This window comes from Helianthus annuus, chromosome 3 (assembly GCF_002127325.2).
Source record: "Helianthus annuus cultivar XRQ/B chromosome 3, HanXRQr2.0-SUNRISE, whole genome shotgun sequence".
NCBI classification, from domain to species: Eukaryota; Viridiplantae; Streptophyta; class Magnoliopsida; order Asterales; family Asteraceae; genus Helianthus; species Helianthus annuus.
Genome location: NC_035435.2, coordinates 26738349 through 26753167, shown reverse-complemented (window position 1 = coordinate 26753167; position 14819 = coordinate 26738349). Strand labels below are relative to the sequence as shown.

General features: G+C 40.7%; 2 protein-coding genes across 2 annotated transcripts; both read right to left on the bottom strand.

The window, feature by feature from the left end:
- Positions 1–1637: 1637 nt before the first annotated feature.
- On the bottom strand, positions 1638–2751 carry LOC110931367. The gene is made up of 2 exons (XM_022174764.1): positions 1869–2751; positions 1638–1672 (listed from the first exon to the last, which is right to left on the bottom strand). The coding sequence occupies exons 1-2, from the start codon at positions 2749–2751 to the stop codon at positions 1638–1640; spliced, it is 918 nt and encodes a 305-aa protein (XP_022030456.1).
- A 4615-nt stretch (positions 2752–7366) lies between these two features.
- Positions 7367–8566, bottom strand: LOC110931366. Its single transcript, XM_022174763.1, has one exon. The coding sequence runs from the start codon at positions 8564–8566 to the stop codon at positions 7367–7369; it is 1200 nt and encodes a 399-aa protein (XP_022030455.1).
- Positions 8567–14819: the final 6253 nt, after the last annotated feature.

Sequence of the window (14819 nt, the reverse complement as noted above, 5' to 3'; positions counted from 1 at the left end):
TTTCAATTCAATGCTCTTGGCATTGATTCTAATGGGCTTAACCCTTTCCTTTCTGCTCAAAGCATCGGCGACCACATTCGCCTTACCTGGGTGATATCGGATTTCACAATCATAATCATTCAGTGTCTCCATCCATCGACGCTGTCTCATATTCAGATCCTTCTGGTTAAACATATGCTGTAGGATCTTGTGATCAGAATAGATCACACACTTGGTACCATATAAATAATGCCTCCAAAGTTTCAGTGCAAACACAACGGCACCCAATTCCAAGTCGTGGGTGGTGTAATTCTTTTCGTGCACCTTTAATTGTCGGGAAGCATAGGCAATAGCTTTGCCCCTCTGTATTAGCACACACCCCATGCCAGTGTGTGATGCGTCGCAGTAAACCACAAATTCTTCAATCCCTTTAGGCAATGTTAACACAGGTGCATTGCTTAGCTTCTGCTTAAGAATATCAAAGGATTCTTGCTACTTAGGACCCCAATCAAACTTGATATTCTTGCGAGTTAATGAAGTTAGGGGTGCAGCAATCCTTGAGAAGTTTTCAATAAAACGCCTATAATATCCTGCCAAACCCAAGAAGCTACGAATCTCTGTGGGCGTCTTCGGCTCTTGCCAATTCATGATAGCTTCAATCTTAGCGGGATCCACCTGGATACCACGCTCGCTAACCACATGTCCAAGGAATTTGACTTCACGAAGCCAAAACTCACACTTTGAAAATTTGGTGTAGAGCTTCTCTTGCTGAAGAAGTTTAAGAATACAACGAAGGTGCTTTTCATGGTCAGTCTGATTCTTTGAATAAATAAGAATGTCATCAATGAAGACGATGACAAATTTGTCCAAGTAGAGTTTGCAAACGCGATTCATGAGATCCATGAACGTTGCTGGTGCATTAGTGAGCCCAAAAGGCATCACTAAGAACTCATAGTGACCATAACGAGTCCTAAATGCAGTCTTGGGCACATCTTCATCTCTAACCTTCAGCTGATGGTAACCAGAGCTTAGATCAATCTTAGAGAAGTAACTTGCCCCTTGCAGTTGATCGAACAGATTGTCGATCCTGGGCAATGGATATCTGTTCTTGATTGTAACCTTGTTAAGCACACGATAATCGATGCATAGACGCATCGATCCATCCTTTTTCTTCACAAATAGAATTAGTGCTCCCCAGGGAGATGAACTAGGTCGAATAAAACCTTTGGCTAACAGATCATCCAGTTGAGTCCTTAAATCTTTCATCTCAGTCGGTGCTAACCTGTAAGGTGCTCTTGCAACAAGTGCTGCTCTAGGAATAATGTCGATTCTGAACTCCACTTTTCTATCTGGTGGTAAACCAGGTAGTTCTTCATGGAAAACTTCTAGATATTCAGAAATGACAGGGATGTCTTCAACCTTAGGCTTTGGTTCATCAATAGTCACTTGTGCCATATAAATAACACAACCCTTCTTCAAACACCTAGACGCCTTAAGCATAGACACTTGCTTAGGCAACCCATACTGAGCATCTCCTTGTATGGTAAGTGGCTCACCATACGGAGTCTTGATAACCACTTGTTTCTTGTCACAAACAATCTGGGCTTGGTTATGAGATAACCATTCCATGCCAATCACTATGTCGAAACCAACTAATTTCAAAGGAAGCAAAGATAACGGAAAGGAGTGGTTCCTAATGGATATAAAACATCCATCTAACACAGTTGAAGCAGTTTCTATGGTACCGTCAGCCAGTTCTACTTCATATTTTATGCTTAGGGTTTTAACAGGCAGATTTAATAATTTACAAAACTTACTATCAACAAATGACTTATCTGCACCTGAATCAAACAATACCCTTGCGTAAACATCATTTATAAGAAAGGTACCTGTTATCACGTTGTCATTCTGAATTGCTTCTTGTGCATTCATCTGAAAGACCCTAGCATTGGTCTTCTTACCTTCTTCAGATTTCTTCGCATATTTTGGGCAGTTTGTCTTAATATACCCCTTCACGTTACAGTTGTAACAAGTTGCATCCTTTATCTTCTTGCAATCCAAAGTCTTGTGTTCTTTGGATTTGCATATCCCACATCCAATCGGCTTTGACTGTGACTTTGATTCAAACCTGCATTTTCCAAAATGACGTTTCTGGCAGGTTTTGCATTTAGGCTTCTCATCTGTTTGCTGGTTACCCTTGTTAGACCCAGAATTCTTCTTGTGGTCTGTGTTCCCCTTACGCTTCTTATCAGAACGTTGTGAGTTATCATCCTCACGTTTCCTTTTTCCTTCTTCTGAATTCTTAAGCGATCTTAGTCTGGCCGTATCCAGAGTAAGGGATAACGACAAATCAGCTGCTGACCTAAAAGTAGTAGGTCGAGACGCCTTCACACTAGCTTTGATCTTCGGGGCTAAACCCCCAATAAAACGGGCTATACGTTTTGGTTCCAGTGTAACCAAGTACGGAACCAATCGAGACATGGTATTGAAGCTGGTAAGGTATGCTTGACAGTCTAAGTTTTTCATAACCAATGACAAGAAGTCAGACTCGATTTTCTCAACCTCATGTTGAGGACAGTAATTCTCTTTGATCAAAGCAACAAACTGAGCCCATGATAAGTTGTATAACGGAATCTTTCCAGTAGCTTGGATTAAGGACCTCCACCAAGCTAGAGCTTCTCCCTTGAACGATTGTGATACATACTTCACAATATCTTGGTCGGCACATCCACTTATATCAACTAGCGTATCCATCTCATCTAGCCACGTCATGCAATCAATGGCTCCTTTTTCCCCAGTGAAATCCCTGGGCTTGCAGGAGATGAAATACTTATAGGAGCAGGTTTTAACACGTGGTTCATGATTTAATACAATCTTCTTGGATGGAACACTATGCTGATTTGAGGAGTGTCGGTCATCATCCTTTTTCGACTCATGATGTTTAGAAGGTGGCTTACTATGAGCCTCAGAGTGAGTCTTAGGGTGTGATTTGGAATGAGGCACAGATAAGGTCTTGCTATGTGTATCACTGGATTCCTTAAATTGCCTGTCCACGGCTTTAGAAACAGCATTATCAATCAAATCTCGAAGTTCTGCACCAGTTATGTTGATCCTGGTGGTATCATGATTCTCTAGAGGGTGACTGTTGACTTCTTCATATTCTGCCATGTAGCTTGATTGCTACATAAAATAATGACAATGATTTATTCAAAAGCCTATTATGGGATTGTCTTTTATGGCAATCTTTTAACCATGGCATAATTTAAGCCATATTGGTTAATTTTAATTTATTTAAATTTTTATTATATTTTATCCCAGTTATAAACCATTTAGGATAATAGGGTGGCATACAAAAGGCCTAGACACAAGGACAATTTTAGATTATAAGCCATGATCTTTTAGGATCGAGGCATTAAGGCTTGAACATAGTTCATTACCTTTTCTTAACAGAGAGTCGTAGACTACAACCGTCTTTAGTCACAAAGGACATTAAATATGGCCCGTAGGCATTTCATCACTATTGGATGATTAAATGAAAAAGAGGAAAGGAATTGGATAAATCCAATATAGGGATGGCTTGTGTGATTTTATCAAATCACATTTGCCAGGAGTGTTAACATGTTTTCAGATGTTAACAAGGATCTGAATCTTAATAAGGAACTACCATCTTGGCCCTGTCTTAAAATGACACATGAGCTAGGTTTTGCCTTTAAGACTTTGTCCAATATAATGGCAGATCTTATAAAAGGAATGATATTTTTATTTTATTTCATATATTATATTTATGCATATAATGATAAAAATGAAATTTTAAATTCAAACGTTCCAAAAATATTAAAAAGGGAGTACATATTTGCCCTAAACGAGACTTTAACAGAAATAATTTGCCCACGCAGGGGCTAAACTGAAAATACAAGTCCTCACAGGGACTAAGTACATAAATAGATGTCCACACAGGGACTTAATTAAATTAAAGAAATACAAAACAAACAATTAAGGAACTTCAATGATCCCTTCTGTTCTTCCCTTTGATCAGATTTGACAAACCCTTCAGAAATCCCCGGTGGCTTCTACGCTCCTCTTGAACCTCACGCTCCACCTGGCTCAACCTTTGAAGAATCTCCTGCTTCTGCGGAGGCTGGATCTGCGGCGGCTGTGGCTGCTATTGCTGCGGAGGTTGAGGAGGTGGCGGGTATTGGTACCCATAGGTCGGGTACCCAGTCTGATATGGGACTCCATAGGGTCCCTTAGGATGAAGAGCATTGTAGTTCGCCGCTACAAGGTATGGGTCAACTTCGGCATAGTTGTAGCCAGTATGGGCTGGTTGCTCAAAAGGGTTATACGCCACTGCACCGGCATATGAAGGAATCGGGTTATCATAACCCACGTGTGGTGGTGATGGTGGTGCGACTGGTGCGAAATCCACCTCGGAAACAGGGTTTGAAGGCCCTCCCATCTGCGGGTCTTCATATACAGGCGGGTAATGACTGCTACTGGAGGGTTGAGGGGTGCTGAAACGAAATCCCCCTCGCACGGACATCCGTGCGTTTGATCTTCTCTGCCTCGGTGGCTCTGGAGGCGGCTGCTGCTCTGGCGGCAGTGGCGGTGGTGGAGTGACCGCCTAAAAATGAGAATCCTGACGTGATGTCGTGGTCACAATCAAACTTAATCCAAATAACAACTAATTAGCTAGCGGTAAGTGGGTATCGAACTCAGGGAGTATGTGGAATATGTGTTATTTAGAAGTGTATCTAAGTTAACTAAGATTAAACTAATTACAATAAAAAGTAAATTCAAAGAGTTGGATTGTTTGTTTGATTTTTTAAAACTGAGATTACTAATTAAATTGCGAATTGAGAATTGGTTTTGTAAACAATTTGGAGACAAATGACCATCCTAAGTTTCCGGTTTGCTTTGACATTCATGCTAATATTCAACTAGAAAGAACCACGTAGACATGGTTCATATGTTATTACTTGTCGTGATGAAAGGGAACTAAGTACTCGGATTCCTAGAACGCGAGGTTGTTACCCGATGACCAATTAATCAATACCCAATCCTAATCCCGCCCATGATATCTCGATTGCCAACGTCACCAAGAACGTATGGTTTTGACTAAGATTAACATACAAATTAACAATTTACGAACAAGCAAACAACACACCATAATAAACAAACCATCATAGCAAGTCTATTATTCTAGAAATAAGAATCAAAACACAAATGTCTTAGACAAACCTTCAACCTAGGATGATCACCATAAGTTTAGCCACTCATGACTTGGACAATCATCATCACATACATATCAATGTTCATAGGAATTAAAAACACTAACAAGATGTTTAGAAATTGTTTCAAGCTCTCAAGAACACCCAAAAATCGCCCCTAGACTGCTGGTAACCGAATGAGAATGATTGCATTTGAAAAGACACAATAAAACATCATAAAATAGGGCAGTTACACATTTCTCCGTCATCTCCACCGTAAATTACGGTACCACCGTAAGTTACGGTGGACCAAAAAGTGTTACGGTGGGTCTCTACTGCCTTACGGTGGACGAAAAATGCTGGGGTCTACCGTAAATTACGGTACCACCGTAAGTTACGGTAGGCTTCAGCATGAAATTTTGTTTTCGGCATAACTTTTTCGTTTCAACTCCGTTTTCTTCACCGTTTTCGCCTACGTTCTCGTAATTTCGTCCTCTATCATGCTATCTTCTTAATTCTTCAGTTCTAATAAATTATTTTCTTCATGTATGCTCCATCTTTCAATCTCTAGTCCAACCGCGCCTATTCCGAAGCTTCATTTCCACACTTTTAAGCTCCGAATGTACCTGAAACATAAGCAACTGTAGTCATCTAATTCAAGACAATTACATGATTAAATGAGGGATTAACTTGTCATTTAACACCATTAAGGGTTGTCCTATGGACCACCCGTCACATCCCCACACTTAACCGTTGCTTGTCCCAAGCAACCTATCAAAAACCATTTTTTCAAATGCACAAGCGATCAACATAAATCAAGCATAAATATATCATCCTTTTACTAGCCCTTTTCCTAACACCCAAACAACACACCCCTCGCTATATCTCTCCTCTCGGCAACAAGTAAGCACTAGCAAAGATAAGCTAGACACACAAAAGGCAAACGGGTAATTGCACAACTATATGCTTGTACCTGAATCGGTCCTTCACCTAACAATTGTCAAAACATGAATGCAAATCAAATGGGCTTTAAGGTTGTAACGTGGCTAGGTGTACGGGTAGGAAATGGAATATATTTGTAGTAGCGAATGACTTTACCCGGTCTTTTATTACATAATGAAACAAATAAACACCAAACTTAAACTTCTATATACAAGACAACTCAACATCAATTTTTTTTTCATTGCTTTTTCGCTTTTTTTTTCTTTTTCTTTCTTTTCATATCTCTTTTTTTTTTCTTTTTCTTTTTTTAATCAATAAGCAAACATTCAACATAACATCATAACATATCTACACACTACTAAAACACTACTAACACTATAAGACCGGGTCAAGTTGGGTAAAATTTTAGGAAACTAGCTAAGGGGTAACAAATGATAGGCTTTAGGCACAAAATTGGGCAACTAAATGTCCAAACCCCCGCCCCTCTCACTACCAAGCTCATATATATAATTAATGAGGTCCAACCCCCCAAATCCCACACTCGCACTCTAAAGACGAGGCTACCTAAATGCCCCTATCCTTTTCACATTCACGTCCAACTAAGGACTCAAACCGCATTCAAGCATAAGTTCTAATGCACCCCCGCCCGTAGCCACTCTCATCAAAGATAAATTTTATTTATGTACAAGTGTGGCTTCAACTCTCACCAAGAAAAAGGGTAATTAAGGGTTGTCGGTGTGTCACTCGGGGTTAGTTCAAAGTGTTCGAATTTCAACAATGTTTCGCTTGATTTAAAAATTTTAAAAACCGTCAAAATTTTCCCCCATCCCCACACTTGGGATACATTGACCCCAATGTATGGTTTTGGAAGGAATTGATCACTAAAAACCCATTCAACATCAATATTAGCTCAAAATCTCAAACCCTAAATTTCTTGTTTTTTTTAATCTAAAAGCAAACGAACTAACTACTAATATTTCAAAGCAAAAGAACATAACAAGGCTTAGGAAAGAGTACATAGACCTGGTGAAGTTTGACACAACAGATGTTGTGGATAATCCGACTTCCTATCACCACCATCACACAAATATCCGCACATCTTCCCCACACTTGAATGTCGCCATGGCCCTGAAACATAGACAGATAAAAACAGCAAGATCAATATAAAACCTCGGGTTGCCTCCCGAGCAGCGCTAAGTTTTCAGGTCTTCAGCCAGACCATGCCACCCCCCCCCCATTTATGGTGGCTCAAAGAAAAGATTTCTATCATCTCCATCATTTCCTCGTGTCATTGAGCAAAATGCATCCATCTCATGTTCGTTCGGTGGAAAATCACGTACACTCCTGCTTGAACCTTCATACTTTTCTTCACGACCCGGTGGTTTATTCATTTTCGTTCTTTGACACATGCTTTTCATATGACCATTAGATTCGCTATCCTTCCCCTCAATGGACTCATAACTAATAATCCTCGTCTGAACATCAAAGAACAACATACGGCTCTTTTCGGTGATAATAATGATCCCGTCTCTACAGTTGATTTGAGCATTTGCTGTATAGAGAAACGGTCGACCCAAAATCACCCTTTGTTGTGACGCCATCTCGGTAGTAGCATAATCTAAGACCAGAAAATCAACCGGGTATTCGAATTCTCCCAACCGAATCATAACATTCCTAACCACTCCTCGCGGACGCCTCCAACTCTCATCCGCCAAACTCACCATGGTGTCTATATCTTCGAGCGGACCAAAATCATACATGTCATATAGATCACTTGGTAACACACTCATGCTCGCCCCGTAGTCTAACAATGCGTGAGGGATTTTTAATTTTCCCACATGGATAGGCACGATTGGTGCTCCATGTTCTTTATCATTTTCACCATCGGTGTCCTTCCCTATACCTGTATTTATTTGACACGAAGAGGTTAGAAATTTTTCATTAAATTCAGTACTAGCAACGGTGCTTACCACATTGATATTAACGCTTTTTATGTTCTTGGGATTTGTCACCGTGTCACTCGGTAACTGGCCTTTTGCTTTCTTCAATATCGCCACTTCACTCGCAAGTTGACCCATTTGAGTGGTTAACGATTGAATAGCTTTGTCACGGATTTCATCTTTTTGTATACGAACCTCATCAAGCTGATTTCTTTGTTGCATCTCCATTTGCATCGTTTTCAACATCTCCATGACCTCATTTTCACTCGAGGAACCTTGACCCGAAAACCCACCTTGATTATTAAACGGTTGGCATGGAACAAAGTTACCTTTACTTCCTTGAAAATTCGGGTTGGCTTGGATTGAGGAATTCCCATATCGAAAATTTAGGTGGTTTCGTAAACCGGGGTGGTAAGTATTTGAATTCATGTTGTAATTTCTACCACCCCCACCTTGCCCTTGTACCGCATGAACTTCTTCATATTGCCCTTCAACCATCCCTTGGCAATTTTCAGCCGCATGACCTATTTCATTACAAATAGCACAAACATCAAAAATTTGGTTAGAAGTTTGAACATTACCATCGTCAATCGTATGAACTTGTGATCTTGTGACAGTCGGTCACGCTCTCCTTGATGCTTGAGCTTTCCTCTTTGATGTAATGGCCATTTGCTCCAAGAACTCCCAATCGTCATGCTCATAGTTTGTACCAAAAGTCCCGTTTGTGATGGACATTAAATCACGAGCATCTTCGGCATTCAATCCCTCGTGGAAGGCGTTCATCAACTCCCAAAGCTCAATTCCATGGTGAGGACAATTTTTAATCATCATATTAAATCGCTCGAAAGCTTCATGAAACATCTCGCCTTGTTGTTGTTGAAAACTCCTCAACCGCTTTCTTGCATCGTTGGTCTTTTGGGCGGTGTAAAACTCATCCAAAAAGGTTTGTTGCATTTCCCCCCATGTATATATAGATGCTGAAGGCAAAGTGTAGAACCACTTCTTTGCCTTATCTTCCAACGAAAATTGAAACAAGACCAACTTGACATCATCGGCCGAAAAACCTTGACTCCCAAGAGTATTGCAAATTGAGTCATAAGCTTCCAAATGGAAATAAGGTTCCTCCGTCGCTAGACCCTTGTATTTCGGCAAACTTTGCAAAGAATTCGTTCTAACTTCAAAAGTTCGTCCTTGGTCGTTGTGAGGAATAACTACCGGCGAGGGATTATGAGTGATTATCGGCCTGAAATGCGCTTCTATACCTCTTGCATGATCTCGAAGATGCCTTCTTGGTACACCCACCCTAACTCTTGGATGCACCGGACCCATTGGTCTTGGCATATGCCCTTGTGGTGCAATTGGTTGTTGAAACTGTTGTTGTGGCACCGGTGGGCGTTGAATTGGCCTTTGGAATTGTTGAACATTCGGTGGACGAACTTGTTGCAATGGTACCGGATGTTGCAATTGTGGTCCTTGTGGCCTTGGCCTAACGTGTTGTGGTATGAGTTGATGTTGTTGTGGCACTCCACCAACACTTGGAATTACTTGAAATTGACCTTGCACATACCCAAAGTCTCCTTGGTCTCCATCACCCCCATACGCATACCCATCTGCATCATAACCCTCAAATTCCTCATATCCCTCATCATAACCATCTCCTTGAATTCCCGAAGATTGCCCAAATGGAAGAGTCGAGTACTGAAAACTCGATTGGTTTTGTGGTCTAAAAGATGGCATAGCATGCACAATAGTGGAATTTGGTGCAATTGTGAAATTAGAAGATGATTGACCCGTAGTTGGGGGAAAGAAATGGGAAATTGGTGGGATTCTGGTAGAAGGGCTAAAGGTAATAGTGGGTTCGAATTGGGTAGTGATTGGTTGCGTGACATTGGTTGGTGTGACTTCAGTAGTGGTATTGGGTAAAGTGGTGTTTGGTGATGGTTGTGTGACAGTAGGAGTGAAAATTGAGGTCGTTTGACCCGTTGTGGGTGGTACTTGAGATTCTTGCATGATGTTTCTTGGTGTAATGGGTGGAGTAGGTGAACCAGTAATTCTGTTTTCTCGTAATAGAAATCTGTTTTGCCTCAATGTCCTTTCAATTTCCGGATCGAACGATAGTGGTGACGACTTGTGAGAGCCTCTAGTATGCATACACCTGAAAGTACATGCACACTAAACACAACCAGCGTAAACCCGAAAATAACAAACAAAACTAATAAACTAACACACGTTGCGCACTACTCCCCGGCAACGGCGCCAAAATTTGACGTGATGTCGTGGTCACAATCAAATTTAATCCCAATAACAACTAATTAGCTAGCAATAAGTGGGTATCGAACTCATGGAGTATGTGGAATATGTGTTATTTAGAAGTGTATCTAAGTTAACTAAGATTAAACTAATTACAATAAAAAGTAAATTCAAAGAGTTGGATTGTTTGTTTGATTTTTTAAAACTGAGATTACTAATTAAATTGCGAATTGAGAATTGGTTTTGTAAACAATTTGGAGACAAATGACCATCCTAAGTTTCCGGTTTGCTTTGACATTCATGCTAATATTCAACTAGAAAGAACCACATAGACATGGTTCATATGTTATTACTTGTCGTGATGAAAGGGAACTAAGTACTCGGATTCCTAGAACGCGAGGTTGTTACCCGATGACCAATTAATCAATACCCAATCCTAATCCCGCCCATGATATCTCGATTGCCAACGGCACCAAGAACGTATGGTTTAGACTAAGATTAACATACAAATTAACAATTTACGAACAAGCAAACAACACACCATAATAAACAAACCATCATAGCAAGTCTATTATTCTAGAAATAAGAATCAAAACACAAATGTCTTAGACAAACCTTCAACCTAGGATGATCACCATAAGTTTAGCCACTCATGACTTGGACAATCATCATCACATACATATTAATGTTCATAGGAATTAAAAACACTAACAAGATGTTTAGAAATTGTTTCAAGCTCTCAAGAACACCCAAAAATCGCCCCTAGACTGCTGGTAACCGAATGAGAATGATTGCATTTGAAAAGACACAATAAAACATCATAAAATAGGGCAGTTACACATTTCTCCGTCATCTCCACCGTAAATTACGGTACCACCGTAAGTTACGGTGGACCAAAAAGTGTTACGGTGGGTCTCTACTGCCTTACGGTGGACGAAAAATGCTGGGGTCTACCGTAAATTACGGTACCACCGTAAGTTACGGTAGGCTTCAGCATGAAGTTTTGTTTTCAGCATAACTTTTTCGTTTCAACTCCGCTTTCTTCACCGTTTTCGCCTACGTTCTCGTAATTTCGTCCTCTATCATGCTATCTTCTTAATTCTTCAGTTCTAATAAATTATTTTCTTCATGTATGCTCCATCTTTCAATCTCTAGTCCAACCGCGCCTATTCCGAAGCTTCATTTCCACACTTTTAAGCTCCGAATGTACCTGAAACATAAGCAACTGTAGTCTAATTCAAGACAATTACATGATTAAATGAGGGATTAACTTGTCATTTAACACCATTAAGGGTTGCCCTATGGACCACCCGTCAAATCCTCAGAGGGATCTTGCTGCTGATGTTGAAACTGTGGCTGAAAAAGGGGAGTGAACTCCTAAGGATACGAGGCAAACCTTGCTTCGTAGCTGTCTGGGCCTCGGTAAGGTGAACCGTGAAAGGACGATCCATCTGAAATTTCGATGGGAAGCGTCGGCGTCCCACTCGGTGGCATCTCTGGATCGGGGTCATCATCTATATCCATAGCGTGGTCACCGGAGAAGTGATCTTCTGGTGCCAATGGGTTAAAACCCACTGGTTCTTGCACCTGATTTTTCGGATTGAACCGGCTCTGAAAGAATGGGGTCGGGTCTTCAAAGGCGCGGTGTGAACCCGACCGCTGCAGTTAGGGATGTAAACGAATCGAACGTTTAGCGAACAGTCCGTGAACCGTTCGGCGGGAAGTTCGTTTATGTTCGTTCGTTGAATAAACGAACGAACATGAATAAGAAATTTCGTTCAATTAGTTAAATGAACGAACATGAACAGAGGTTTCGTTCGTTCGATTGTGTTCGTGAACGTGTTCATGAACATTCGTTGATTTGCGTTCGTTTATGTTCGTATGTTTGTGTTTTAATTGAAGATTTGCACTTTCTTATATTTTATTTGTGATTTTTTTATATTATTAAACTTTTATTTTTTTTATTACCCTAACAATTAAATTAGGAAACTCACTTTCACCTTGTTTATGCATCATTTCCCTTTTATTTCTTATTATTTACATCGGCGAATACGATCGACCTCCATTCCACAATAAGGGATTCAAGTTCGAGTGCTACTCTCTGGGCCATCTATCTTTATCCTTCGTGGCGTTCGCCAAATTTATTTGTGTTCGTTTGTGTTCGTGAACCGTTCGCAAACACGCTCATTTCCTTGATGAACAAACACGAACAGAAAATCTTGTTCGGTAAGTGTTCATGAACCGTTCGTGAACACATTTATTTCCTTAACGAACGAACACGAACAAGGCCTTGTTCGTGTTCGTTCGGTTCGTTTACAGCCCTAGCTGCAGTGGAAGGTAGGAGTGGCGAGAATGATCGGACTCATTGCCTTGATGGAGTCCGAAGGAATCATGGTACGAAAGTGAGGAGCTTAGCGAGACAGATCGCCTCGCAGGCTCTAAGTATGTCCTCCAATCCTCTTGGGGACTCGTGCTCATCGTCACTGATGGAGTTCGCCGGTGAGATGGCCCAGCTTCATGGTCGCGGCTGGTGAAGATTGGGGCCTTGCCGCCTCTTCCTCGTCCTCAAACACGTGGTGGCATCTTTTGTTCCTGTCAAGCAACAAAGGAAACAACCAAGAAACAATAAAGGACAAAGTAAAAGATTAGGATTAGTCCTAAGTCCTTTTGCCTAGACTCGGAAATCAAGGAATGTGCAACTATGTCATTGATATTAAACACAAAAGGCTAGTGTTTAATTCACTCAATGTTGTCTCTGATACCAACCTGCCACACCCCGATATTTGCACGTATTACCGGTGTGAACCCGACCACTGCAGTTAGGGCTGTAAACGAATCGAACGTTCAGCGAACAGTTCGTGAACCGTTCGGCGGGAAGTTCGTTTATGTTCGTTCGTTTAATAAACGAACGAACATGAATAAGAAATTTCGTTCGATTAGTTAAATGAACGAACATGAACAGAGGTTTCGTTCGTTCGATTGTGTTCGTGAACGTTCGGTAAGGTGTTCGTGAATGTGTTCATGAACATTCGTTGATTTGCGTTCGTTTATGTTCGTATGTTTGTATTTTAATTGAAGATCTTTGCACTTTCTTATATTTTATTTGTGGTTTTTTTGTATTATTAAACTTTTATTTTTTTTATTACCCTAACAATTAAATTAGGAAACCCACTTTCACCTTGTTTATGCATCATTTCCCTTTTATTTCTTATTATTTACATCGGCGAATACGATCGACCTCCATTCCACAATAAGGGATTCAAGTTCGAGTGCTACTCTCTGGGCCATCTATCTTTATCCTTCGTGGCGTTCGCCAAATTTATTTGTGTTCGTTTGTGTTCGTGAACCGTTCGCGAACACGCTCATTTCCTTAATGAACAAACACGAACAGAAAATCTTGTTCGGTAAGTGTTCATGAACCGTTCGTGAACACATTTATTTCCTTAACGAACGAACACGAATAAGGCCTTGTTCGTGTTCGTTCGGTTCGTTTACAGCCCTAGCTGCAGTGGAAGGTAGGAGTGGCGAGAATGATCGGACTCGTTGCCTTGATGGAGTCCGAAGGAATCATGGTACGAAGGTGAGGAGCTCAGCGAGACAGATCGCCTCGCAGGCTCTAAGTATGTCCTCCAATCCTCTTAGGGACTCGTGCTCATCGTCACTGATGGAGTTCGCCGGTGAGATGGCCCGGCTTCATAGTCGCGGCTGGTGAAGATTGGGGCCTTGCCGCCTCTTCCTCGTCCTCAAACACGTGGTGGCATCTTTTGTTCCTGTCAAGCAACAAAGGAAACAACCAAGAAACAATAAAGGACAAAATAAAAGATTAGGATTAGTCCTAAGTCCTTTTGCCTAGACTCGGAAGTCAAGGAATGTGCAACTGTGTCATTGAGATTAAACACAAAAGGCTAGTGTTTAATTCACTCAATGTTGGCTCTGATACCAACCTGTCACACCCCGATATTTGCACGTATTACTGGTGGGGAGTATCATGACGTAGTTGATATCATCATAGTCAATTTATCACAGTTCAATGCACAGCAGAAGTCTAAAGTAAAAATATTACAAACTGAATGAAAGTAACATGACTATTACAAACGGAATGTAAAAAGGATCCACAGGCGGATCAAAACAAAAGAAGATAATTGTTCAACAGAATTTAAGTGACAAAGCTTGCAAGACTCTTATTCATTCACTCAGGAGTAGCCAACCTATTCCGTCTAGTACCTGCACTTTAGCCTTTTGAAAAATACGTCAGTTTACACTGGTAAATACAATTAACCGACTCTTTTAAAAACATTTAAGAAAACTGATTTAAATTCACAAGGCACAAATAATCTTTTATAACTTGGGACAATTATTTTAAAAATAATCTTGTATACATATTTATATGTTTGCCGTCCGTCGGGGCTGGTTAGAAGAGCCGGACAAGATTAACTGACACACCACAGGTATAATGCCCACAAGGAGAACTTCTTATTGTGAATTACCATTTATACATACA